Raw genomic sequence first — 25,984 nt, forward strand, 5'->3', positions numbered from 1 at the left:
TCAACTGTGTGACCTTATATAGACAGTTTTATGCCTTTCCAAATCATGTCCAATCAATTGAATTTACCACAGGTGGACTCCAATCAAGTTGTAGAAACATCTCAAGGATGATCAATGGAATTTTGAGTCTCATAGCAAAGGTTCTGAATACTTATGTAAATAATGTATTTATGCTTTTTATTTTGAAAACATTTGCAAAGATATCTAAAAACCTGTTTTCACCTTGTCATTATGGGGTATTGTGTGAAGATTGATGAGGATTTTTAAAATATTTAATCAATTTTAAAATAAGGCTGTAACGTAACAAAAAGTGGAAAAAGTCAAGGGGTCTGAATACTTTCCGAATGCACTGTATTTCTATGTTTTGAAAGTTATATATCTTGAAAACTTGATTGCTGACATGTAAAACATTTTGGCACTATATCAACAATGGACTAATGAAACAAATGCCAAAATATTGTTTTTGGGTGGTTTTCCTTTACATTTCCTCAGGTTGAGGTGGCCCAGTCATTAAGAGCGTTGGGCCAGTAACTGAAAGGTCACTGGTTCAAAACCTTGAGCAGACTAGGTGAACAATCTGTCGATGTGCCTTTGAGCAAAGCACTTAACCCTAATTGCTCCTGTAAGTCTCTTTGGATAAGAGCATCTGCTAAATGACTAAAATGTTAAGGAATTGAATGGGCCTCTTTGGGTGTTAAAGCGGTCAGAGATAGTGTCACAGGGGGTGCCGGCAGTGTCCTAGTCCAAATTACAAGCAATGTACGACGGATTGTACGTTTTTATGGCATGACCCTGTTAAGTATACAGTACACCATAACTCTCTGGGCTAAGAGAGAGACAGATGCTAAGTCCCAAATTACACTCTATAGGCCCTGGTCAAAAGTAGTGCACTATATAAGGAATAGGGCACCATTTGGGATGTGCCCAGAGAGTTATATTTGTCATAATGATGATTGTGGCGCCGTTAGAGATCACAGATACTAGGAAGTTCTTTCCAACTTATTAGATCTCCTTAGAAATTGGAGAACGAGAGAGAGGGGGAGAAAAAGAAAGACAGCTGGGTAGAGACTGAGAGAAAGAGATGGAGAGAGAAAGGAAATTGACTTAACAGATGATAAATAAAACTCATCCACACCTTCAATTAGATTACCTAGTAAGTGGTCTGAGAGGAAGAAGAGAGATAGAGGGATGGAGAGGACAGACAGAAGATGGAGGAGAAGGGGATGGAGAACAGACGATTATAAGGGGAGAGAGAAACAACAAAAAAGACGAAGGACATGATGGAAAGGGTGGCAGGTAGCCTAGCGGTTAGAACGTTGGACCAGTAACTGAAAGGTTGGTTCGAATACCCGTGCTGATAAGGTGAAAAATCTGTCGATGTGCAAGGCACAACACTAATTTGCTCCAGGGGCGCTGTACTACGGCTGACCCTGTAAAACAACACATTTCACTGCACCTATCCGGTGTATGTGACAATAAAAAATATATCTACTGTTAAAAGGTATATCAATGCAGGGCTAGTATGTAGAGAGAAGAGGTTAAGTGTTGTGGTAGATAAACAATGTAGCTGTCATATACAGAAGATGTGGTTGGAGAGAGGGGTGTGCAGAGAAACTGAGAGAGAAGGAGAACAAAAGGGAGTGTGAGAGAGAGAGAAAGAACAAGGAAATAGATGTTGTGGTTGGCTGAGAAGGAGAGGGGAGAGAGAATTGATAGTATGGCTGGAGAGAGAGAGAGAGAGAGCAGGAGATTGTGTTCCTTTAGAACGCTTGTCATCAGTATCAGATTACGCACAGACACTTAAAAGACAGCCCTCATCCATCCATCCATCCATCCATCCATCCTTCTCTCCGGTCCTCCCCGTCATTCTCACTGCTCATAGTTGACCACACCATGGTATATTGAAACCACAGCCCTCCTCCTTCCTCTAACTCAGTCCAACACCACACATTCTTCTAAACCACGTGGAATAACCATAGAATGTTTATTGTGCTTCGCTAATAGCAAATGGTTGTTTATGTGTGTGTGTGTTTGTGAACATGTGTAACGTTATATGAAAGACAGCATTTACACCAGTCAGCCCCAAAACACTCAAGACATGGAAAAGAGCATTTACTTATAATATTTAATTCAGTAATATTCTGGAAAACTACATTTCACAGCAGGCAAGGGTTTTTACCTGAGTTTTTCACAGCCTAAACCAACAGACAGTGTCATGCATGTGTAGCTGGGAAATGTAGTCATGACACTGCTCAGGTTATGGGATTTTTGCACTGGGCTAAAATCATTAAATACAATTTTTCGCTTCCTGAGATGAGGGGGATAGTTTTACAATTCCTGGACAGAATATTCTTTGAATACATTGGTATGAATTATCTTCATACTTGATTCCTGTGCTTTAAAATAGAATAGAACGAGCGTATGAGAGAGAGGAATGGAGGGCGGTAGAGAGTTCACAACCCCCCTCCACACTTTACCCTCTCCATGTCCTTCCCTCTCTCTCTCCTCTCAGGTACGCCTCAGTCTGATCCTGAGTCAGAACTGGGTGGGGTCGAGGCCACCTCCTCCTCATCTGAACCCTGAGAGAGAGAGAGAGAGAGCGAGAGAGAGTAAAAGAAGAGGCGTGAACATGATTAAACAAAACAATTGTCTGAAATGCCATACTTGTAGCAAAATGTTTTATATGTGAAGTGCATTGTGTGTGTGTGCATATGTCCTCACCTTGCGTTTGCGTTTACCCTTGCCTCTGTCTGACTCTGAGGAGCTCTCTTCGCTGGAGATAAACTCCCTGCTCTTAAAGCTGTCGTTTCCTGTCGTCCTCTCCCTCTCCCTCTCTCGCTCCCTCCCTCCACCAGATGTCCCCTTCTTATTCTTCTCATCCCTCTTCCCTCCCTTCTTTTTCCTTTCCCTGAACACATGAAAAAGAGGAAGTGATAGATTAAAGACATGATAAATAAGCAAACATTCAAAAATACTTCAAATATGATGCACCTTTTGCTGTTATGTTTAGCAAAACTCTTACATGATAATCAATGATACTGTAAGGACCGACGCTGAAGACGAGAAGCAAGTACAGGGAGTGAACATTTAATGAAACATGGACAGGAAAAGAAAATGGATAGTGTCTGGACAGGGGAAAACAAAACGACAATAATGCTGACACGGGGAACAAACTGAGGAGCAGACAGATATAGAGGGGCAATAAACAAAGTAAAGGAGTCCAGGTAAATCTAATGAAGCGCTGATGTGCGTAATGATGGTGACAGGTGTGCATAATGAAGGGCAGCCTGGCACCCTCGAGCTCCAGAGAGGGGAAGCGGGAGCAGGCGTGACAGTACCCCCCCTCTAGGGGTGCCACCTGGCGTCCCACTTGGGCAAGCCTGACGGGCCTGCCGAGGCATGGTGCTGGACTAGCCGGCTGAGGCGTGAAAGTCCGACGAGCCGGCTGAGGCGTGGAAGCCCGACGAGCCGGCTGAGGTGTGAAATCCTGACGATCCCGCTGAGGCGTGGGAGCCTGATGGACCGACTGAGGCATGACGTGGGATGGGAGCCTGATGAGCCGGCTGAGGTGTAAGAGCCCAACGAGCCAGCTGAGGCATGTCGTGGGATGGGAGCCTGCTGACCCAAACGAGGCAAGAGAACCTCTCGAGCCAGCTAAGGCGTGGAAGCCCGATGAGCCAGCTGAGGCACCCCCGGTTCCACAGGCGGCGGCACCCAGACCCGACGTCACCACCAAAAACAAAAAAACGCAAACTCCCTGATGATTCAAATAGTGGTGTAACGGGTGTTGCCGTGTTGAATGGACCAAACTGCAGACGGAATGTGGATACTCATCTTTTTAATATATACGAGCAAAGCATCCACAGGAAAAACAATCACTACTAACTACAGGCTAACAGGCTACGTACAAACAAAAAGACTAGCAGTGTTAGCACAACCACCCACAAACCCAAGTGACAAACATACTCCTAAATATATGACTCCCAATCAGGAACAACGATCCCCAGCTGTTCCTGATCAGGAGTCACAAGACTAACACAGAAACAGACATACTAGACAACACATACAGACTTCTTCTGCCACGTCCTGACCAAAATACTACACCACTACTCCCTCTGCTGGTCAGGACGTGACAAGTGGTGTCAGCATTCTGTAAGGACCGACGCTGGAGACGAGAAGCAAGTACAGGGAATGAACATTTAATGAAACACGGACAGGAACAGAATATGGACAGCGTCTGGACAGGGGAAAACAAAACGACAATAATGCTGACACGGGGAACAAACTAAGGAGCAGACAGATATAGAGGGGCAATCAACAAAGTAAAGGAGTCCAGGTGAGTCCAATGAGCGCTGATGTGTGTAATGATGGTGACAGGTGTACGTAATGACGGGAGCCCTCGAGCGCCAGAGAGGGGAAGCGGGAGCAGGCATGACAGAAACCTAGTCCTGGATTAAAAAGCATGCTCAATGGAGAATCTCAATTAGAAAGGATTTCTAGTCTTTCTAGTATGCTTAATCTGGGTCTGGGAAACCACCCAACATTATATATACTGCAAATTATATACAAGTAGTGCATCAATTGTATCTACACTCTTAGAAAAAAAGGTTCTGGATAGAACCAAAAAGGGTTCTAGTGCTTGCTTCATATTCATAGGTTGCACCTCCATCACTCGGTGGTGCCCTAAAGTGGTGATAAACCCAGTCATTCTGGACAGAGGCTAACTACTGTTAGGTCTAAATTGCATTACAGTGCCTGGAAATACAATGACATTGCTAAAGTAGTCAAATATTTAGTAGGAAACAACTTTGCTAGCATTATCATGTCATCAAATTTACTTTAGACACATTGCAATGTTGTCATTAGCTAGCAAAGTTTGTCAAAAATAGCTAGCAATGCTAACATTAGCGAGCTAAAATCCGGTGGCCTCTCCTCAATCTTAGCCAGCTAGCTAGCTGCATCTAAAGTCAATCTGGTGACATCGAAATGATGACAAAAGGTTTTCCTACTTATTATTGTCTCCTTTTGAATGTCATTGTATTTCCAAGCCACTGTAATGCACTGAATGCTCAGTCGGGCATCAGTCCAAAATGAACGTTCAAAACAATATTGTGATGAAATATGCAACCCATGAATATCGCACCCGTAAAGGTTCTATATAAAACCCTTTGTAGGGTTCTTCGATCAGAACCCAAGGGCTTCTTCTCGGGTTTCCTACAGGATTCTATATGGAACCAACTTCGGTTCTATATTGAATCTTAATCAATCAATCAATCAATCAATCAATCAATCAATCAATCAATCAATCAATCAATCAAATGTATTTATAAAGCCCTTTTTACATCAGACAATGTTACAAAGCGCTATACAGAAACCCAGCTTAAAACCTCAAACAGCAAGCAATGCAGATGTATGTGACAAACGTCGTAGAGAGGAGACCAAGGTGCGGCGTGTTCAATATTTATTATAACTCAGAACACTAAATCAAAACAACAAACAACGGAAAACGAAAGTCACGTTCTGCAGGCTATACTGAGCTGTACAAAAACAAGATCCCACACTGAAGGAGGAAAAAAGGGCTGCCTAAGTATGATTCCCAATCAGAGACAACGATAGACAGCTGCCTCTGATTGGAAACCATACTCAGCCAAACAAAGAAATACAATGACATAGAATGCCCACCCCATATCACACCCTGACCTAACCAAACAGAGAAAAACGTCTCTCTCAGGTCAGGGCGTGACAATGTATTTGTATTTATTATGGATCCGCATTAGCTGCTGCTTTGGCTTCCTGGGGTCCAGCAAAATTAAGGCAGTTTATACAATTTTAAAAACATTACAATACATTCACAGATTTCACAACACACTGTGTGCTCTCAGGCCCCTACTCAACCACTACCACATATCTACAGTACTAAATCCATGTGTATGTATAGTGCGTATTTTACAGTGTGTGTGTGTGTGTATGCATGTGTCTATGCCAATGATTGTGTTGCTTCACAGTCCCCGCTGTTCCATAAGTTTTTTTTTTAATCTGATTTTTAAAATTAAATTTTACTGCTTGCGTCAGTTACTTGATATGGAATAGAGTTCCATGTAGTCATGGCTCTATGTAGTACTGTGTGCCTCCCATAGTCTGTTCTGGACTTGGGGACTGTGAAGAGACCTCTTGTGGCATGTCTTGTGGGGTATGCATGGGTGTCCGAGCTGTGTGCCAGTAGTTTAGACAGACCAACTTCAACATGGTTGGTGCATTCAACATGTCAATACCTAAAAATAGTGATGAAGTCAATCTCTCCTCCACTTTCAGCCAGGAGAGGTTGACATGCATTTTATTAATATTAGCTCTCTGTGTACATCCAAGGGCTAGCCGTGTGGCCCTGTTCTGAGCCAATTGAGCCAATTTTCCTAATCTGAGCCAATTTTCCTAAGTCCTTTTTTGTGGCACCTGACCACACGACTGAACAGTAGTCAAGGTGCGACAAAACTAGGGCCTGTAGGACCTTCCTTGTTGATAGTGTTGTTAAGAAGGCAGAACATCACTTTATTATAGACAGACTTCTCCCCATCTTAGGTACTACTGCATCAATATCTTTTGACCATGACAGTTTACAATCTAGGGTTACTCCAAGCAGTTTAGTCATCTCAACTTGCTCAATTGCCACATTATTTATTACAAGATTTGGTTGAGGTTTAGAGTTTAGTGAGTGTTTTGTTCCAAATACAATGCTTTTAGTTTTAGAAATATTTAGGGCTAACTTATTCCTTGACACCCACTCTGAAACTAACTGCAGCTCTATTGTTGAGTGTTTCAGTCATTTCAGTCGCTGTAGTAGCTGACATGTATAGCGTTGAGTCATACATAGACACTCTGGCTTTACTCAAAGTCAGTGGCATGTCGTTAGTAAAAATTGAAAAAAGCAAGGGGCCTAAACAGCTACCCTGGGGAATTCCTGATTCTAACTGGATTATATTTGAGAGGCTTCCATTAAAGAACATCCTCTGTGTTCTGTTAGACAAGTAACTCATTATCCACATTATAGCAGGGGGTGTTCAGACATAACACATATGTTTTTCCAGCAGCAGACTATGATCGATAATGTCAAAAGCTGCACTGAAGTCTAACAAGACAGCCCCCACAATCATTTTATCATGAATTTCTCTCAGCCAATCATCAGTCATTTGTGTAAGTGTTATCCTTGTTGATTGTCCTTCCCTATAAGCATTCTGAAATTCTGAGGTCAATTTGTTTACTGTGAAATAGCATTGTATGTGGTCAAACACTTTTTTTCCCCAGAAGTTTACTAAGGGTTGGTAACAGGCTGATTGGTCGGCTATTTGAGCCAGTAAAGGGGGCTTTACTGTTATTGGGTAGAGGAATGACTTTAGCTTCCCTCCAGGCCTGAGGGCACATGCTCTATAGTAGGCTTAAATTGAAGATGTGGCAAATAGGAATGGCAGTATCGTCTGCTATTATCCTCAGTAATTTTCCATCCAGATTGTCAGACCCTGGTGGCTTATCATTGTTGATAGACAACAATATTTTTTTCACCTCTTCCACACTGACTTTATGGAATTCAACAGTACAATTCTTGTCTTTCATAATTTGGTCCGATATACTTGGATGTGTAGTGTCTGCCTTTGTTGCTGGCATGTCATCCCCATGTCATTGCAATATCAGTGGGCTTTGTCATGAATGAGCCATCTGATTCAATGAATGAAGGAGCCGAGTTAGCTTTTTCCCCCAAAATCTCACATAAGGTGCCCCAAAGCTTTTTACTATCATTCTTTATATAATTTCTCTTTGTTTCATAGTGTAGTTTATTTTTCTTTAGTTTAGTCACGTGATTTCTTAATTTGCAGTACATTTGCCAATCAGTTGGGCTGCCAGACTTAATTGCCATACCTTTTGTCTCATCCCTATCAACCATATAATTTTTCAATTCCTCATCAATCTAAGGGGATTTAACAGTTTTTACAGTCATTTTCTTAATGGTTGTGAGCTTATTAGTAACTGGAATAAGTATTTTCATAAATGCGTCAAGTGCAGCGTCTGGTTGCTCCTCATTACACACCACAGACCAGTAAATATTCTTTACATCATCAACATATGAATCACTAAAAAATGTCATGTATGACCTCTTATACACTATATTAGGCCCAGCCTTTGGAACTTTGGTTTTCCTAGATATGGCTATTATATTGTGATCACTACATCCTATGGATTTGGATACTGCTTTAAAGCAAATATCTGCAGCATTAGTAAAGATGTGATCAATAAATGTTGATGATTTAATTCCTCTGCTGTTTGTAACTGCCCTGGCAGATTGACTGACAACCTGATCCAGGTTGCAGGCACTGGTTACAGTTTGATGTTTTTTCCTGAGTGGGCAGCTTGATGATAGCCAGTCAATATTTAAATCACCCAGAAAATATACTTCTCTGTTGATATCACATACATCAAGCATTTCACAGATATTATCCAGATACTGACTGTTAGCACTTGGTGGTCTATAGCAGCTTCCCACAAGAATGGGCTTTAGGTGAGACAGATGAACCTGGAGCCATATTCCTTCAACAGTATTTAACATTAGATCGTCTCTAAGCTTTACAGGAATGTGGTTCTGAATATAGACCACAACATTGCCTCCGTTGGCATTTCTGTCTTTTCTGTAGATGTTGTAGATGTTATAACCATGTATTGCTACCAGTGTATCATCAAAGGTATTATCTAAGTGAGTTCCAGAGATAGTCAGAATAGGAATGTCATCTGTTACAAGCAAGTTATTGACTTCATGGATCTTGTTTCTTAGGCTACATACAGTGAGGGAAAAAAGTATTTGATCCCCTGCTGAATTTGTACGTTTGTCCACTGACAAGAAAATGATCAGTCTATAATTTTAATGGTAGGTTTATTTGAACAGTGAGAGACAGAATAACAACAAAAAAATCCATGTCAAAAATGTTATAAATTGATTTGCATTTTAATGAGGGAAATAAGTATTCGACCCCCTCTCAATCAGAAAGATTTCTGGCTCCCAGGTGTCTTTTATACAGGTAACGAGCTGAGATTAGGAGCACACTCTTAAAGGGAGTGCTCCTAATCTCAGTTTGTTACCTGTTTAAAAGACACCTGTCCACAGAAGCAATCAATCAATCAGATTCCAAACTCTCCACCATGGCCAAGACCAAAGAGCTCTCCAAGGATGTCAGGGACAAGATTGTAGACCTACACAAGGCTGGAATGGGCTACAAGACCATCGCCAAGCAGCTTGGTGAGAAGGTGACAATAGTTGGTGCGGTTATTCGCAAATGGAAGAAACACAAAAGAACTGTCAATCTGCCTCGGCCTGGGGCTCCATGCAAGATCTCACCTCGTGGAGTTGCAATGATCATGAGAACGGTGAGGAATCAGCCCAGAACTACACGAGAGGATCTTGTCAATGATCTCAAGGCAGCTGGGACCATAGTCACCAAGAAAACAGTTGGTAACACACTACGCCATGAAGGACTGAAATCCTGCAGCGCCCGCAAAGTCCCCCTGCTCAAGAAAGCACATTTACATGCCCGTCTGAAGTTTGCCAATGAACATCTGAATGATTCAGAGGACAACTGGGTGAAAGTGTTGTGGTCAGATGAGACCAAAATGGAGCTCTTTGGCATCAACTCAACTCGCCGTGTTTGGAGGAGGAGGAATGCTGCCTATGACCCAAGAACACCATCCCCACCGTCAAACATGGAGGTGGAAACATTATGCTTTGGGGGTGTTTTTCTGCTAAGGGGACAGGACAACTTCACCGCATCAAAAGGGACGATGGACGGGGCCATGTACCGTTAAATCTTGGTTGAGAACCAGGGCATTGAAAATGGGTCGTGGATGGCTATTCCAGCGTGACAATGACCCAAAACACACGGCCAAGGCAACAAAGGAGTGGCTCAAGAAGAAGCACATTAAGGTCCTGGAGTGGCCTAGCCAGTCTCCAGACCTTAATCCTATAGGAAATCTGTGGAGGGAGCTGAAGGTTCGAGTTGCCAAACGTCAGCCTCGAAACCTTAATGACTTGGAGAAGATCTGCAAAGAGGCGTGGGACAAAATCCTTCCTGAGATGTGTGCAAACCTGGTGGCCAACTACAAGAAACGTCTGACCTCTGTGATTGCCAACAAGGGTTTTGCCACCAAGTACTAAGTAATGTTTTGCAGAGGGGTCAAATACTTATTTCCCTCATTAAAATGCAAATCAATTTATACAATTTTTGACATGCGTTTTTCTGGATTTTTTTGTTGTTATTCTGTCTCTCACTGTTCAAATAAACCTACCGTAAAAATTATAGACTGATCATTTCTTTGTCAGTGGGCAAACATACAAAATCAGCAGGGGTCAAATACTTTTTTCCCTCACTGTATGTTAATATGGGCTATTTTTAGCACTTTTATGGGTTGCTTGATTGTTTTTAATGCTTTACTGGGAAGCTTATCAGAGGTAGACTTACTCATGTTATTTACATTGGAGCTGATAGTGCAGGGTGAGCTGCACAAAGTGGCCTTCCTACTATTGCACACCGCCTCAGTGCTAACAGTGTAACTCTGGTTTATAGGCTCATGATTACTGCTTACAATAGCTGTAGGATAAACAGATGTATTCGGTGAAATTAGGGGTACATCAATTAAATTACCTACATTGTGTTTTTTACAATGCCCCTAAAATCATGTACATTTGATGCAGCATTATGACGACTCATTGTCAAAAGGGTAGGGATTAACTGAGCTGGTCTTGGATCATTTACCAGTCATTGTTTCAACGCAGCCTTGAAATGCGTGGACAGAGTCCAGGAGCCAAGATGATTTGGATGGACTCCGTCATTCCTGTAGAGTATCTTCTGTTTCCAGAAGGTGACGAAGTTATCAATAAAAGTGACTCCAGCAGAGCTACAGTAGTCTTTTAGCATGATGTGTAATGCCAGCAGTCTGCTGAATCTTTAACACCCGCGGCTCAACGATGGTACTGGACATGAAATTATTTTAATGCTAAAATCAGTTATTTTAAATCCATTTTCAAATGTTCCAAGCTAGCCCTCCTGATGTGGTTTGACCCCACATGGACTACGACAGTGTCAGCTCCCGGCATGGTGTTATGTTCTGTACTCGTGCTCCTGGGTAGCACAGGGTTTTTGCCTTGGGGACCGAAATGTTTCTCACCATAGAGTTGCCTATGATGACAGCTGGTGATGTTGAATGGGCCGGTCTCTCAGGCAGCCTCACGGTCTGGGAGCTCAGAGGATCTGAACCCGAGGTAGAAGCCACCGGAGAGGGAGACAGAACAGAGGACGAAGACGCAGCTGCCTCCAGATAGGATCTTGATTGGGAAGCCACCCAGGAAGAAGGTGCCGGAACCTCTGGATCCTGGGCGACAAATCTGTTTTTGGTGTGTGTCAGTTCCGGGCTCAACATCTCCATGGAGACCCCCGTTGCCAGAGGACGCCTTCTTCGACTTCCAAGGCGAGTGACGTAACTCCATGACTGGTTGGTTGGGTCGAGAACAGTTACGTTCTCTAGGAAAGGGGGAGATCCCTTCGGGGATGGAACCCTGCCAAGCACCGGCCAGTCGGCTGTGGAGAGCCGCGATATGGCGGCGAAACTACCACCAGACCAGAGCGGCGTCCGGCTACTGGGGTGGAAGAAAAATAAAAAGTAGGTGGGCGTGGGTTCCCCAGTAGCTTAAGTAGGTTTGCTACTTGCTTGCTAAGAGTAGCTACTTCGCTCCTGTAGTCCTCCGCAAGCAAGCAGTTGCTACATTGAAAGTCAGCGCGGTCCACATTGTCCCGGAACAAAGCAAAGTAAACACAGTTCCTGCGTTAGATAGCGGCCTCCATTTGAGCCCGCCGAGCCAGCGAGGCTAGCTAGGCTTTCTCGTCTCTCCCCCTATACGGAATCTGGCAGGATCCCGGGATAGATAGTGGCGCTCACAGCAATTTAGCCCAACAGAGCTGCAGGATTCAAAATAAAATAAAAAGTATATAAAAACACTGTCAGCTTTTAAACCGAAGTCTATAGTTCAGGTTTCGGTGTAGATGTAGAAGCCATGTACAGTGCATTCGGAAAGTATTTAGACGCATTCACTTTTTCCACATTTTGTTACGTTATAGCCTTATTCTAAAATAGATTCAATTGTTTTTTCCCCCCACATCAATCTACACACAACACCCCATAATGACAAAGCAAAAACAGGTTTTTAGAAAATGTTGCAAATGAATAAAAAATAAAAAATGGAAATATTACATTTACATAGGTATTCAGACCCTTTACTCAGTACTTTGTTGAAGCACCTTTGACAGCGATTACAGCCTCGAGTCTTCTTGGGTATGACGCTACAAGCGTGGCACACCTGTATTTGAGGAGTTTCTCCCATTCTTCTCTGCAGATCCTCTCAAGCTCTGTCAGGTTGGATGGGGAGTGTTGTTGCACAGCTATTTTCAGGTCTCTCCAGAGATGTTTGATCGGGTACAAGTACATTCAGAGACTTGTCCTGAAGCAACTCCTGTGTTGTCTTGGCTGTGTGCTTAAGGTCGTTGTCCTGTTGGAAGGTGAACCTTCGCCCCAGTCTGAGGTTCTGAGCACTGGAGCAGGTTTTCATCAAGGATCTCTCTGTACTTTGCTCCGTTCATCTTTCCCTCGATCCTGACTAGTCTCCCAGTCCCTGCCGCTGAAAAACATCCCCACAGCATGATGCTGCCACCACCATGCTTCACCGTAGGGATGGTGCCAGGTTTCCTCCAGACATGACGCTTGGCATTCAGGCGAAAGAGTTCAATCTTGGTTTCGTCAGACCAGAGAGTCTTGTTTCTCATGGTCTGAGGGACATTTCGGTGCCTTTTGGTAAACTCCAAGCTGGCTGCCTTTTTTTTTGCCTACAACGTAACAAATTGTGGAAAAAGTGAAGGGGGTCTGAATACTTTCCGAATGCACTGTATGAAGCAAGCATAGAACCCTTTTTGGTTCTATCCAGAACCTTTTTCTGTAAGAGTGTAGTATCTACAGTCAGAAGTTAACATACACTTAGGTTGGAGTCATTAAAACTTGTTTTTCAACCACTCCACAAATTTCTTGTTAACAAACTATAGTTTTGGCAAGTCAGTTAGGACATCTACTTTGTGCAAAACACAAGTCATTTTTCAAATAATTGTTTATAGACAGATTATTTCACTTATAACTCACTGTATCACTATTCCAGTGGGTCAGAAATGTACATACACTAAGTGTAACGCCCTGGCCATAGAGAGGGGTTTTTGTTCTTTATTTTGGTTAGGCCAGGGTGTTACATTGGGTGGGCGTTCTATGTTCATTTTTCTATGTTTTTGTATTTCTTTGTTTTGGGCCGTGTGTGGCTCCCAATCAGGCACAGCTGTAGTTCGTTGCTGCTGATTGGAAGTCACACATAAGGAGCCTGTTTTTCCTTTGGGTTTTGTGGGGGATTGTTTCTGTTTAGTGTCTTGCACCTGACAGTACTGTTTGGCTGTCGGTTTTCTTGTTTTGTTGTATCGTGTTCGTTCGTATATTAAAACTCAAGATGAACACTAACTCCGCTGCACCTTGTTCTACTTCCACAGACAGCCGTTACACTAAGTTGACTGTGCCTTTAAACAGCTTGGAAAATTCCAGAAAATTATGTCATGGCTTTAGAAGCTTCTGATAGGCTAATTGACATAATTTGAGTCAATTGGAGGTGTACCTGTGGATGTATTTCAAGGCCTACCTTCAAACTCAGTGCCTCTTTGCTTGACATCATTGGAAAATATGAAGAAATCAGCCAAGACCTTAGAATTTCTTTTTTGACCTCCACAAGTCTGATTCATCCTTGGGAGAAATTTCCAAACGCCTAAAGGTACCATGTTCATCTGTACAAACAATAGTACGCAAGTATAAATACCATGGGACCACGCAGCCGTCATGCTGCTCAGGAAGGAGCGCGTTCTGTCTCCTAGAGATGAATGTACTTTGGTGTACGAAAAGTGCAAATCAATCCCAGAACAACAGCAAAGGACCTTGTGAAGATGCTGGAGGAAACAGGTACAAAAGTATCTATATCCACAGTGAAACGAGTCCTATATCGACGTAACCTGAAAGGCCGCTCAGCAAGGAAGAAGCCACTGCTCCAAAACCGCCATAAAAAAGCCAGACCACGGTTTGCAACTGCACATGGGGACAAAGATCGTACCTTTTGGAGAAATGTCCTCTGGTCTGATGAAACAAAAATGTAACTGTTTGGCCATAATGGTCTTCATTATGTTTGGAGGAAAAAGGGAGAGTCTTGCAAGCCGAAGAACACCATCCCAACCGTGAAGCACGGGGGTGGCAGCATCATGTTGTGGGGGTGCTTTGCTGCAGGAGGGACTGGTGCACTTCACAAAATAGATGGCATAATGAGGAAGGAAAATTATGTGGATATATTGAAGCAACATCTCAAGACATCAGTCAGGAAGTTAAAGCTTAGTCGCAAATGGATCTGACCCCAAGCATACTTCCGAAGTTGCGGCAAAATGGCTTAAGGACAACAAAGTCAAGATATTGGAGTGGCCATCACAAAGCCCTGACCTCAATCCTATAGACAATTTGTGGGCAGAACTGAAAAAGCATGTGTGAGCAAGGAGGCCTACAAACCTGACTCAGTTACACCAGCTCTGTCAGGAGGAATGGGCCAAAATTCACCCAACTTATTGTGGGAAGGTTGTGGAAGGCTACCCTAAACATTTGATCCAAGTTAAACAATTTAAAGGCAGTGCTACCAAATACTAACTGAGTGTATGTAAACTTCTGACCCACTGGGAATGTGATGAAAGAAGTAAAAGCTGAAATAAATCACTCTCTACTATTATTCTGACATTTCACATTCTTAAAATAATGTGGTGATCCTAACTGACCTAAGACAGGAAATCTTTACTAGGATTAAATGTCAGGAATTGTGAAAAACTGAGTTTAAATGTATTTGGCTAAGGTGTATGTAAACTTCCGACTTCAACTGTAGGTGTTTAACTGGGACATGATACTGTACTTTTTGGAGGGGGCAGAGGATCCTCCTCCACTCTCTCTGTACTCCCTCATCGCTACCTCATAGTCCTTCTTCGCCTCCTCCGCTTTCCCATCCCACTCCTGACAGACAGAGAGAGAAAAGGGTAGAGGGAGAGAGAAAGTGAGAGACAAAGAGAGAGAGAGATGGGAATGGGGCGGAGAAAAAGAAAGACAGAGATAGTCAATAATTCAACAAGATGCATTTTACAATGAACTACATTTTCACACACTAATGAAAGGGAGAGCAAAAGAAAGACAAGAGGGAAGGATGAGAGGAGGACAATTGCAGTACTGGTATCTCTCTCTCTCTCCCTCCCTCTTCCCCTCCCTCTCTCACACCACTTTTTGCTCCTTCCCCAGTTCCCTCCACATCTCCCCGGCCCTCTTGGAGATCTCTGTGATGGATATCCCAGGGTGCTCTGCTTTGATGCTCTCGCGGCTCGCGTTCAGCCACAGGAAATAAGCGCTCATCGGCCTCTTGGGGGCGCCACTGTCCTTTGGCTTCTTCTAGGGAGAGAGAGTAAAGGAGGTAGAGGGGAGAAAAGGGGGAGGGAGAGAGGAAGGGAAGAGGGATAAAAACAGAGGTGAAGGTAGAGAAAGAGAGGAAAGAGGAGAGAGGTTGAGAGATAGAAAGGAAGGGAGGGTTCATTTCAGATGAAGTACTTAGTTTTACCTCTCCTCCCTCTCTCTCCTCCCCCCCTCCTTTACCTTGCGTGGTTTCCTCTCCTTCACTACTTTGGCCTTCTTGGCTGGTCTCTTCTTCTTCTCTCTGTCACTGTCTCCCTCCTCTGCACTGCTGTCACTGGCTGATGCCTTACTGTCATACCTGAGAGAGAAGGAAAAAGAAAGAGAGAGACGGGGAGGGGAGGGGGAGAGAGAGAGAGAGAGTGTGAGGGGGGAGAGCAAGAGAAAGTGGGAGAGTGAAAGAAAGGAGGCAAGTGAGCGAGAGGGAGGCAGGATGAGAAGAGAGAAGGGAATGTGAAAGAAATTGACTGATAAAAAACAGTAAAGATAAGGGAGTGATGGATTGAAAACGAATACGCACTCTTCCGCTATGTCATCTTCCTCCTCTCCAGGGTTAAAAGACTCATCTGGAAGACAAGAGAAATAACTGTGATTGGCTCTGCCTCCTGTCACTCACCGCTCTCACCCTCTGAACTAATTGACTGACATCGGTTCAATTATTTGAGTTCCATTTCTTTCCGTTTTTTTTCTGTGATCCCAAGGTGCAGTTACTCTAGAGATAAATCAGGTCAAGCCCGAACTGTGTGATATAGTAAGGAGTTGTAATTTCCAACAGGCCAATATTCTACACTGTTTAGTGCAGTAAACATGGTAATTAACTACAATGACCATGATCCATTGCGTGCCTACTTGTCCGGTCAGGGCAGACACGAGAGACAGAATAATGTGTTATCAAGAGGGGTAGAGAGCAGTTGCTTGGCGAGGTATTTAAAAAAAAACACATAATGCATTATGCATTATGCATTTAATGTTTAAAAAAATTAATCTAAACCAAAATCAAAAACCATGATTTTTAATAATCAAACTGAAACTGAACCAACCTAAATAATCGCTCAGCTATACCTGTCACTCACGGTTCTCATCCTCTGATTGGCCCAGCCTCCTATCACTCACTGCTCTCGCCCTCTGATTGGCCAAGCCTCCTGTCACTCACCGCTCTCTCCATCGGAGTCATCACTGTCATTAGCCTCCTCTCTGATCTTGCCCTCCTCTTTCATCCTCTCCAGGTAGGCATCATGCTGGTCCTCGTCTGAGTCCTCCAACATGTCATCTTTACCCTTTATACCCTGACAGGATGAAAACACACCGTAGTAGTATAGTAAATACACAGTAGTATCATAGTAAATACACAGTAGTGTCATAGTAAATATATAGTAGTACTGTAGTAATAGACAGCAATATCATTAATTGTAAAACGCAGACTACCCATGTAAAGATGCTAACTAACTCTGGGAAATATACATATACACAGTGAACAACATGTAAAATGTTGACTCACTTACCAAGTCAGGTGTTAATTTGCTTTATCATCAGTAATAACATACACAGATTTAGACTCCTCCCTCCCACCCCAATTCCATAAGAGACAGGCAATGCAATTAATACCCCCAATCCTGATCATACCATTCTCCCAAATCACACACCATGCAGTTTAAAACCAAACCACCACCTCCGTACAGGACCAACCTTTTTCTACCGGACCACAACACAGAGAAACAGAGAGGACAGGTCAGCGGATGAAGGGATGAAAGCACATCTAATGAAAGAGTGAAATAGTGTAGTTTACAGGTGAACAGGTGAGATGTTTACCTCTTTGAATCCTCTGTTCTTGATGCTGAGCTTCTTGGCAGTCACAAAGTCAAAAAGCTTCCCATACTCCTCTCTGACGGAGAGATAGAACGAGCAAGAGAGAGATAAAGACAGAGAGAGAGGATGAAGTGAAAGGTGAGAGACATGACAAAGGTGTGTGCATGCATAAGTGTATGTGTGTGTGAGTGTTTGAGTTTAGCGTGTGTGTGTGTGTGTGTGTGTGTGTGTGTGTGTGTGTGTGTGTGTGTGTGTGTGTGTGTGTGTGTTATCCGTCACCTCTCGATGCTGCTGAAGGTGAACTGGGTGCCCTGCTTGGTTTCTATCTCAAAGTCGAAGGAGCGCGTGGTGGTGGTGCCTCTGGCGAAGTTCACACACGACACCTGGATGGATGGATGAAGAAGAAGAAGGAGGAGGAGTAGAAGAAGTAGAAGATTACTTTATCGTCCAATGTAGGCCTACGCATGAAGGAATGAAAGAACGCCCAAAAAAAGGGATACTTGAATGTCCCATAAGGAAAACTAAAAGGCATACAGCACCTCCTCGAAGCGCAGGTGTACGGGGGGCTTATGTATGTAGACGAAACCCCTCTCCAGAGGGTAGAGCAGGCCTGACGATGCTTTGTAGGAACACGTTATACACTGGGTCCCCGAGTGACTGGAGGGGAGAGAGGTAGAGAGTTTTAAGAGAAAGTTCTATTTTAGAGTGTAATGAGAGTGTGATGGAGACGAGACAGACCGATATGAACGTCGGCTGTATGCAGCAGGTGGCTGTCCTATCGGCTCTGACCACAGAACTTATGTCACTTACGTACGTCATGTGCTGTTCATTTCCAGCTGATTTTACATGTGGATTTGGCACAGTTTGACGACTACTGCGCGCGGCTGACATTCATGTTGTTTAGTCTTGTCTTAGAGGGGTGTGTATGAATGTGTGTTTACTCCTGGAAGTTTCTGTGTGTGTGTGCGTATGCATGTAAACGTGTGCGTGTGAGTGTTTACCCCAGGAAGTTTCCTGGCACGGTGATCTTCCTGTTGACCAGAGCCTTCATCACCCTGCCGACCATCTCATAGAGAGAACCTGACATGTTCTTACTGAGCTTTCCCCCATAACGCTTCTCCACCTCCTCCCTAGAGAGAGAGAGAGGAGAGAGGAGAGAGAGAGGAGGTTTGAGGAGAGAGGAAGACAAACAATAGAAATAAATGAAACAAAAAGCATGAAATATACACCTAATTATCTAATCTGATCAATATCTTCTAACATTTTCCATTCCTTCTCATACACTTACAAATGAAATCCAATTTTACTTGTCACATGTGCCGGATACAGCAGGTGTAGACCTTACCGTGAAACGCTTACTTACAAGCCCTTAACCAACAATGCAGTTTTAAGAAAATATTTACTAAATAAACTCAAGTTTAAAAAAAAAAGGCATAAAAAAAGTAACCCAATAAAATAACGGTAATGGGGCTATATACAGGGGAGACCGGTATAACATCTCTCTCTCTTCCTCTCTCATACTCCAATGTCTCTCATTCCCTCCCCTCACAGTCTCCCTCTCATTCTCTCTCTCTCACTCTGTCATGTTGAGGGAGAGGCTGAGGTCCTCCTCCTTGGAGAAGAGCAGGATGAGGAAGTGGTAACGTGTCTGCCCCTGTTTAATGGGCGGGTCTAGACTGATCTACAGAGAGAGAGGAAGGGACGGAATGAGGGAGAGACAGATAGAGAGAGATTAAGTGAGAGAGAGAGGGAAGGTGAGAGGGAGACAGACAGACATTTGTATACAAATGGTATGCAATCTTGAGGTCTTTACGTGTGATGACTATTCAAACACCAGTAGTACTCACCATGAAGAACATCTGCCTCTGGTCCTTGTGTGGTAGCAGGAAGAGACGCAGCACAGTGGAGTATGGGATCTTGTAGTCAAACGTCTTTCCATGGAGGTGGAGGAAGCTGGGGTAGATACGGATATCATACCTGAGAGAGAGAAAGAGTCAGTGTGAGAGAGAGAGAGAGAGACGGGGGGGGGGGTGTGACAGTGCAAGAGGTTTATATTTCAAAACAAATGTTATTTGTCACATGCACCAAATAAAACCTTACCGTGAAATGCTTACTTACAAGCCCTTAACCAACAAAGCAGTTCAAGAAATGTGTAAAAATATTTACTAAATAAACTAATGTAAAAATAGAAATATTAAAATAAAAAGTAACACAATAAAAATAACAAGGCTATATACAGGGGATACCAGTACAGAGTCAATGTGCAGGGGTACAGGTTGGTCGAGTTATTTTGTACATGTAGGTAGGATGCTTGTCTGGACGCTTGTCTGAACGCTTGTCTGGGCAAAAGGTAGATTAGGAATAGAAAAGGGGTGGCGGAGTTTGGCATAGGTGTCTACACAGCCAACCCTATGGCAGAGAATCATATCTGCCTTCCAGCACTTTCTGATCTGACCGTCAGCTTCTACTTATCCCCAGTTACATGTTCAGCTGTTTAATAAAGTCACAAATGAAAGGGATACATCTTGATACCTTCACCCCCAGCTGAAGGTGTAGTTTGGCATGGATAAGGATTGTGTGTGCCTACCTGACCCTGCATACAGTATGTGTGCACGAAGGCGTGTGTGTGTGTATATGTGTGTAAAGGTGTGTATGTACAGTTGAAGTCGGAAGTTAACATACATTTAGGTTGGAGTCATTAAAACTCGTTTTCAACCACTCCACAAATTTCTTGTTAACAAACTATAGTTTTGGCAAGTCGGTTAGGACATCTACTTTGTGCATGACACAAGTCATTTTTCCAACAATTGTTTACAGACAGATTATTTCACTTATAATTCACTGTATCACAATTCCAGTGGGTCAGAAGTTTACATACACTAAGTTGACTGTGCCTTTAAACATCTTGGAAAATTCCAGAAAATGATGTCATGGCTTTAGAAGCTTCTGAAAGGCTAATTGACATCATTTGAGTCAATTGGAGGTGTACCTGTGGATGTATTTCAAGGCCTATCTTCAAACTCTGTGCCTCTTTGCTTGACATCATGGGAAAATCAAAAGAAATCTGCCAAGACCTCAGGAAAAAAATTGTAGACCTCCGCAATTTCCAAACACCTGAAGGTACCACGTTCATCTGTACAAACAATAGTACGCAAGTATAAACACCATGGGACCACGCAGCCGTCATACCGCTCAGGAAGGAGACGCGTTCTGTCTCCTAGAGATGAACGTACTTTCGTGCGAAAAGTGCAAATCAATCCCAGAACAACAGCAAAGGACCTTGTGAAGCTGCTGGAGGAAACGTGGGCTTAAGGACAACAAAGTCAAGGTATTGGAGTGGCCATCACAAAGCCCTGACCTCAATCCTATAGAAAATTTGTGGGCAGAACTGAAAAAGCATGTGCGAGCAAGGAGGCCTACAAACCTGACTCAGTTACACCAGCTCTGTCAGGAGGAATGGGCCAAAATTCACCCAACTTATTGTGGGAAGGTTGTGGAAGGCTACCCTAAACATTTGACCCAAGTTAAACAATTTAAAGGCAGTGCTACCAAATACTAACAGAGTGTATGTAAACTTCTGACCCACTGGGAATGTGATGAAAGAAATAAAAGCTGAAATAAATCATTCTCTCTACTATTATTCTTTCTTTCATATTCTTAAAATAAAGTGGTGATCCTAACTGACCTATGACAGGGAATTTTTACTAGGATTAAATGTCAGGAATTGTGAAAAACTGAGTTTAAATGTATTTGGCTAAGGTGTATGTAAACTTCCGACTTCAACTGTATATGTTTGTAAAGGTGTGTGTGTATATGTGTGTAAAGGTGTGTGTGTGTGTATATGTTTGTAAAGGTGTGTTTGTATATGTGTAAATGTGTGCAAAGGTGTTTGTGTATATGTGTGTAAAGGTGTGTATGCATATGTGTGTAAAGGTGTGTATGTAAAGGTGTGTGTGTGTATATGTGTGTAAAGGTGTGTGTAAACACGTGTGTGTGTGTAAAGGTGTGTGTGTGTGTAAAGGTGTGTGTGTGTATATGTGTGTAAAGGTGTGTGCATATGTACCTGCCCCTGGGCGTGAGACACTGCAGCTCTTTGAAGATACACACAGCATCTCCTGTAGCCTGGATCACATCTGCCTTGGACAGCACACTGTCTCTAAAGACCTGAGTGGAGGAAAAAACATGTTACTTTCCATACAATATCATCAACATTTCATTTATTCATTTGAGGCATTGGCAGAGACTTTTGTTCAAATCTCCTGTAGATACTTATGTATTTCAGTTTTAACATGTAGAACTTTTATCCCAATAAAGTTGAACTTGACAGTTGGTGTCAGTTCAGTTTCACTGCTAATCCAAGCCGTTTGGGTGTCTCATTATTCAGACAGAGATGCCTAGTCACTGAGTCCTGACACTGAAGTTTTTTGTGGGGAAGAGTTTGCTCTGCAGGACTGAAAAGCCCAAAACATCTATAATACAAGCTGACTTCGGTCGTCAGTTGGACAATGTTTCCTCCGACACATTGGTGCGGCTGGCTTCCGGGTTAAGCGAGCATTGTGTACAAAAAGCAGTGTGGCTTGGCAGATCATGTTTCGGAGGACGCTTGTCTCTCGACCTTCACCTCTCCCGAGTTTGTTGCGGAGTTGCAGCGATGAGACAAGATCGCAACTACCAATTAGAGATCACGAAAACTGGTGGCTATGAGAGGCTATGCATTATCCTGACGACTTAATGTAAATATTCTGTCAATATCAGATGCTTCGTTCTGTTGTTGTGTTTTACATTTTAATCTGTTCTTGTCTGTTGTACTTTAACTGCTGCAAAATGAATTGCCTCTTGAGGACATTAACATTTTCTGAATCTGAATCTGAATACGGGACTAATATGGAAGACTATAGCAGACGTTTATGAATGCTGCCATCACGTTTGTTCTGACCTCTGCTGCGAAATCTTTTTATTCAAACTTGAAGAATATTTCAGTGAGTGTGGGTTTTTCCTTTCTTCAAGTCTATACCAGACACATGCTCACACACAGCCCCCCACCTCCACGGGTTCTGGCCCCTCTTCCGTGGTGGCAGTGTCCCCGGGCGGGACATAGAAGCGGACCTCCATCAGCGACACCTCTGCCTCATCGTTCTGGTGGAACTCCAGTGTCACCTCGTTCTTCCCCGTGGCGCACTGGGACACGCTGGCCAGGGGGATCTCAAATGCTGGGCTGTCGCTCACCTCGAATGACAGGAGAGGGCCTGGGGACAGAAACTAGACTGTGTTGGAGCAAAAATGTTACAACCAAAATGTCCTCTGAAAACTTGAATATGTGGTAGTGTTGTCCTTACCAGAGAATTTGGTGGTGCCCCAGTTCCAACCCTTCACACATAATTCCTTCTCTGACAGCTCCACTTTGTAGTGGGCTTTGAAGTACTCAGAGATCTTCTCAAAGTCCTGGAGAGAGAGGGTAGAGAGGAGAAGGGTGGAGAGAGAGAGAAGACAATGTTTATTTTCCATGCTGACTTTTCTGTTTCAAATGATTCTATTCTACACTCCTCTCTGATCTCGTTCCTACTCCAAACTCACTCTTTACTCTCTTTTATTCCCATTCTTCCCTCTTTCCACCTCTCCATCTGTTTCCTCCCCTTTCTCCTTCTTTCTCTCTTCCATCATCCATACCTCCCTCCCTCCCCTTCATCCTTCCCTCCATCTCTCTGTCTCCCCTCAACGATATCTCCCTCCCTCTCCTCTCCGACCCTCCTTCACCTCCCTCCCTCCTATTTTCCTCTCCTCCACCCCTTTCCTCTCCTCACCTCTCCTCTACCCTCATCTCTCCCCTCATCCCTCTCTCTTCCTCCCATCCCTCTCGTCACCGTGTCTCTGAAGCCGTCATATTTGTAGATGTGCCCGGTGCTGGTGGTCAGCTTGATGCCCTGTCCCAGACACACACGTCTCCACTGGGCCTGAGACAGTTCCGCAGCTGGGATGCTGTCCACCTTCCCTGTCTTACTGCTCTTATACACCACACTCTGTCTACCGAACCGCAGACGGCCATCATTCTGGGGAAGACACAGTAAATAGTGTTGACATACATATACAGTATAGCAACACCTGAAGTAAACATAGACACACACTCACATTTAGAATAGTTTGCAATAGTTTTTAACTGTTGACTGCATTGTCAGATATGTGTTGCTGTGCAGAAACACACACAGACAGCCTCTCCTCGAGTCCTCTCTCTCTCTTTCGCTCACACACACACATGCACAAGCACGCACACACACACACACACACACTCACCCATGACCCTTTGACCTCCTGGTAAATGTCACTGAACTCCAGTGTGTCGCCCATGGCAGCTATTCCTCTGGTCCTCGAGTGCCACTGTCTCTCTAATACCACACACAGAGAGTCTGCCTTCATTATACTAGTCCTATAGCTCAATTGATAAAGCATGGGGCTTGCAATGCCAGGACGGTGGGTACGATTACCGGGATCACTCATAAATAAAGTGTATGCACATAACTGTAATTTGCCTTGAAAAAAAGAATCTGCTAAACGGCATATATAATTATTATAATATTATTACTGTATCTACCGTACTGTACTATCTATAGTATAAACTAACTACAAACTCATAGAAATATATATCTTTCTATCTCTTTATATAAACTTGTAAAAAATATATCTTGTTTCAATGATTTACAATTTATGTGCATGAAGTGGCCTAAATCTTGAATTAAATACATCTAAATGATTTATATGGAAGCCTGTGTGAACTACATGTCTCAACAACTTAATACAGTAGGCCTTGCAGTGAAAATTATAACAACCAACCAAACTTGCTTGTTATGTGTTGCTGTCAGCTGTCAAGCAAATTGAGACATGTAAATAACCCTTATGACAATCTTGAATTAAATACATCTAACTGATTTATATGGAAGCCTGTGTGAACTGCATGTCTCAACAACTTAATACAGTAGGCCTTGCAGTGAAAATTATAACAACCAACCAAACTTGCTTGTTATGTGTTGCTGTCAGCTGTCAAGCAAATTGAGACATGTAAATAACCCTTATGACATCTAAAAACTATTATGCAATATAGTACAGCTTGCTATAATGGTGCTATTATTATGTTATTGTTTACCGATTATAGTTGATCTGTGGAATAACGTCATGTTTACATTACTAACCGTTGTGTTGCAGCTGTCAACTTGCAATGTTGTGCGTGGGGGGAAAGTCAAGTCTTTGCGTCGAAAGTGACGTAATCACGGTTTGTATGTGTTACGTTTGACGTTTTTTCTTCTCTTGGTCTGGCTGTTTTGCGTTTCGAATGTTTTCTTTACTATATGAGTGACGTACAATATCGTTACACATTGATCATCAGACCAAAACAGAAGGGGAAAGACACAGTGGCGGTTCTAGACCATTTCAACTAGGGGGGCCAAGCTGGGGCCAGTTGTACTGTTAGAGGGGCCAGTTACATTAGACGTTATTGTTGACATATCGTTTTGCATGTGGTACGATACTGTTGTGTTCCGCCTAAAGCCGTCCCTCTAGAAAATGTGTGGGTTAAATTAGTGTTCCGCGTTGCCACTGTCTAATAACGGATGTAAAAAAAGAAAGATAGCAAAAATTTGTTTTGTAAAAATTATTTCATACTCCACATTTAGGGGGTCCAAAATTGTTGTCACAGGGGCACTGCCCCCCCAGAACCGCTAGTGGAAAGACATTGAACAGAATTGCAAACAAGTATGTTATAAAACTATATCAGAGGCGTGATAAAACGTTTTTACACACAGTGAATTGCACAAGCGCAAGAAACCTATGAAAACGCGCAGAATTGGTCATATGATAGCAATACATACCAAATGCTAACAAGTTGAGTTGATCACTGAATCACTAATTTCCTCTCCGAAGACAAATACAACTATTCTAGCATTCTATTCATTTTACAAACAGATTGAAATTCGTAAATTATTTTACCTTTATTTAACTAGGCAAGTCAGTCAAGAACATTGGTGGCGAAATATCGCCTAAATTGTCTGTTATGCAGCTAAGGTTAGCATTACGGCAGGTAGCCTAGTGGTTAGAGCGGGACTAGTAACTGAAAGGTTGCAAGATCGAATCCCCGAGCTGACAAGGTAGAAACGTGTCATTCTGAACAAGGCAGTTATTGAAAATATGAATTTGTTCTTAACTGACTTGCCTAGTTAAATAAAGGTAAAGTAAATTACGAATTTCAATCTGTTTGTAGAATGCTAGAATAGTTGTATTTGTCTTCGGAGAGGTAATTAGTGATCCAACTCAACTTGTCAATATACCACTATTATTGCCCCAGCTGTATGTGATTGGTCATGGTGGTGTCACTCTAACCCTGCTTAAAAATATAAAAACTAACCCTGCTTCCGAGTCCAAATCAGACGCTGAGCCGCGCCCCTTCACAGCCAGAGAGAAAGAGCTGCAGGAGCTGAGACAGTTTGACCAGGACTGGCGTTGTGGAGACTGCACAGGTACCCTGCAGCAACCGGTGTTAACTATCTGACAACACATTTTTAATACTGTTGTTCATAATAACAATATGCAGCACGGTGGAGCG

General features: G+C 43.1%; 1 protein-coding gene across 5 annotated transcripts; it reads right to left on the bottom strand.

Annotated features, from left to right (window-relative positions):
• Positions 1–2,111: 2,111 nt before the first annotated feature.
• On the bottom strand, positions 2,112–24,874 carry ssrp1b (structure specific recognition protein 1b). Of its 5 annotated transcripts, none has more exons than XM_014195279.2 (20): positions 24,579–24,874; positions 23,686–23,777; positions 23,259–23,444; positions 22,734–22,839; positions 22,441–22,643; positions 21,461–21,561; positions 19,245–19,374; positions 18,975–19,078; positions 18,399–18,527; positions 17,937–18,054; positions 17,677–17,780; positions 17,401–17,473; positions 17,278–17,283; positions 16,745–16,877; positions 16,112–16,157; positions 15,775–15,892; positions 15,406–15,573; positions 15,050–15,147; positions 2,722–2,908; positions 2,112–2,579 (listed from the first exon to the last, which is right to left on the bottom strand). In XM_014195279.2, the coding sequence occupies exons 2-20, from the start codon at positions 23,737–23,739 to the stop codon at positions 2,520–2,522; spliced, it is 2,124 nt and encodes a 707-aa protein (XP_014050754.2). In that variant the 5' UTR covers positions 23,740–23,777; positions 24,579–24,874; the 3' UTR covers positions 2,112–2,519. The 5 variants fall into 5 exon arrangements, with proteins under 5 accessions (XP_014050754.2, XP_045572598.1, XP_014050751.2 ...); XM_045716642.1 differs by having other exon boundaries at positions 15,406–15,570; positions 24,533–24,814; XM_014195276.2 differs by having other exon boundaries at positions 24,533–24,805.
• Positions 24,875–25,984: the final 1,110 nt, after the last annotated feature.

Source organism: Salmo salar, chromosome ssa04, assembly GCF_905237065.1.
Source record: "Salmo salar chromosome ssa04, Ssal_v3.1, whole genome shotgun sequence".
NCBI classification, from domain to species: Eukaryota; Metazoa; Chordata; class Actinopteri; order Salmoniformes; family Salmonidae; genus Salmo; species Salmo salar.

Coding starts and splice junctions, on each gene's coding strand:
- ssrp1b (XM_014195276.2), bottom strand. CDS start 24,563: ATGACGTTATTCCACAGATCAACTATAATCG. Junction 23,445..23,685: donor AGGAGGTCAAAGGGTCATGG/GTGAGTGTGTGT, acceptor TGTCTTCCCCAG/AATGATGGCCGTCTGCGGTT. Junction 15,893..16,111: donor GAAGATGACATAGCGGAAGA/GTGCGTATTCGT, acceptor CTTCTCTCTCAG/GTATGACAGTAAGGCATCAG.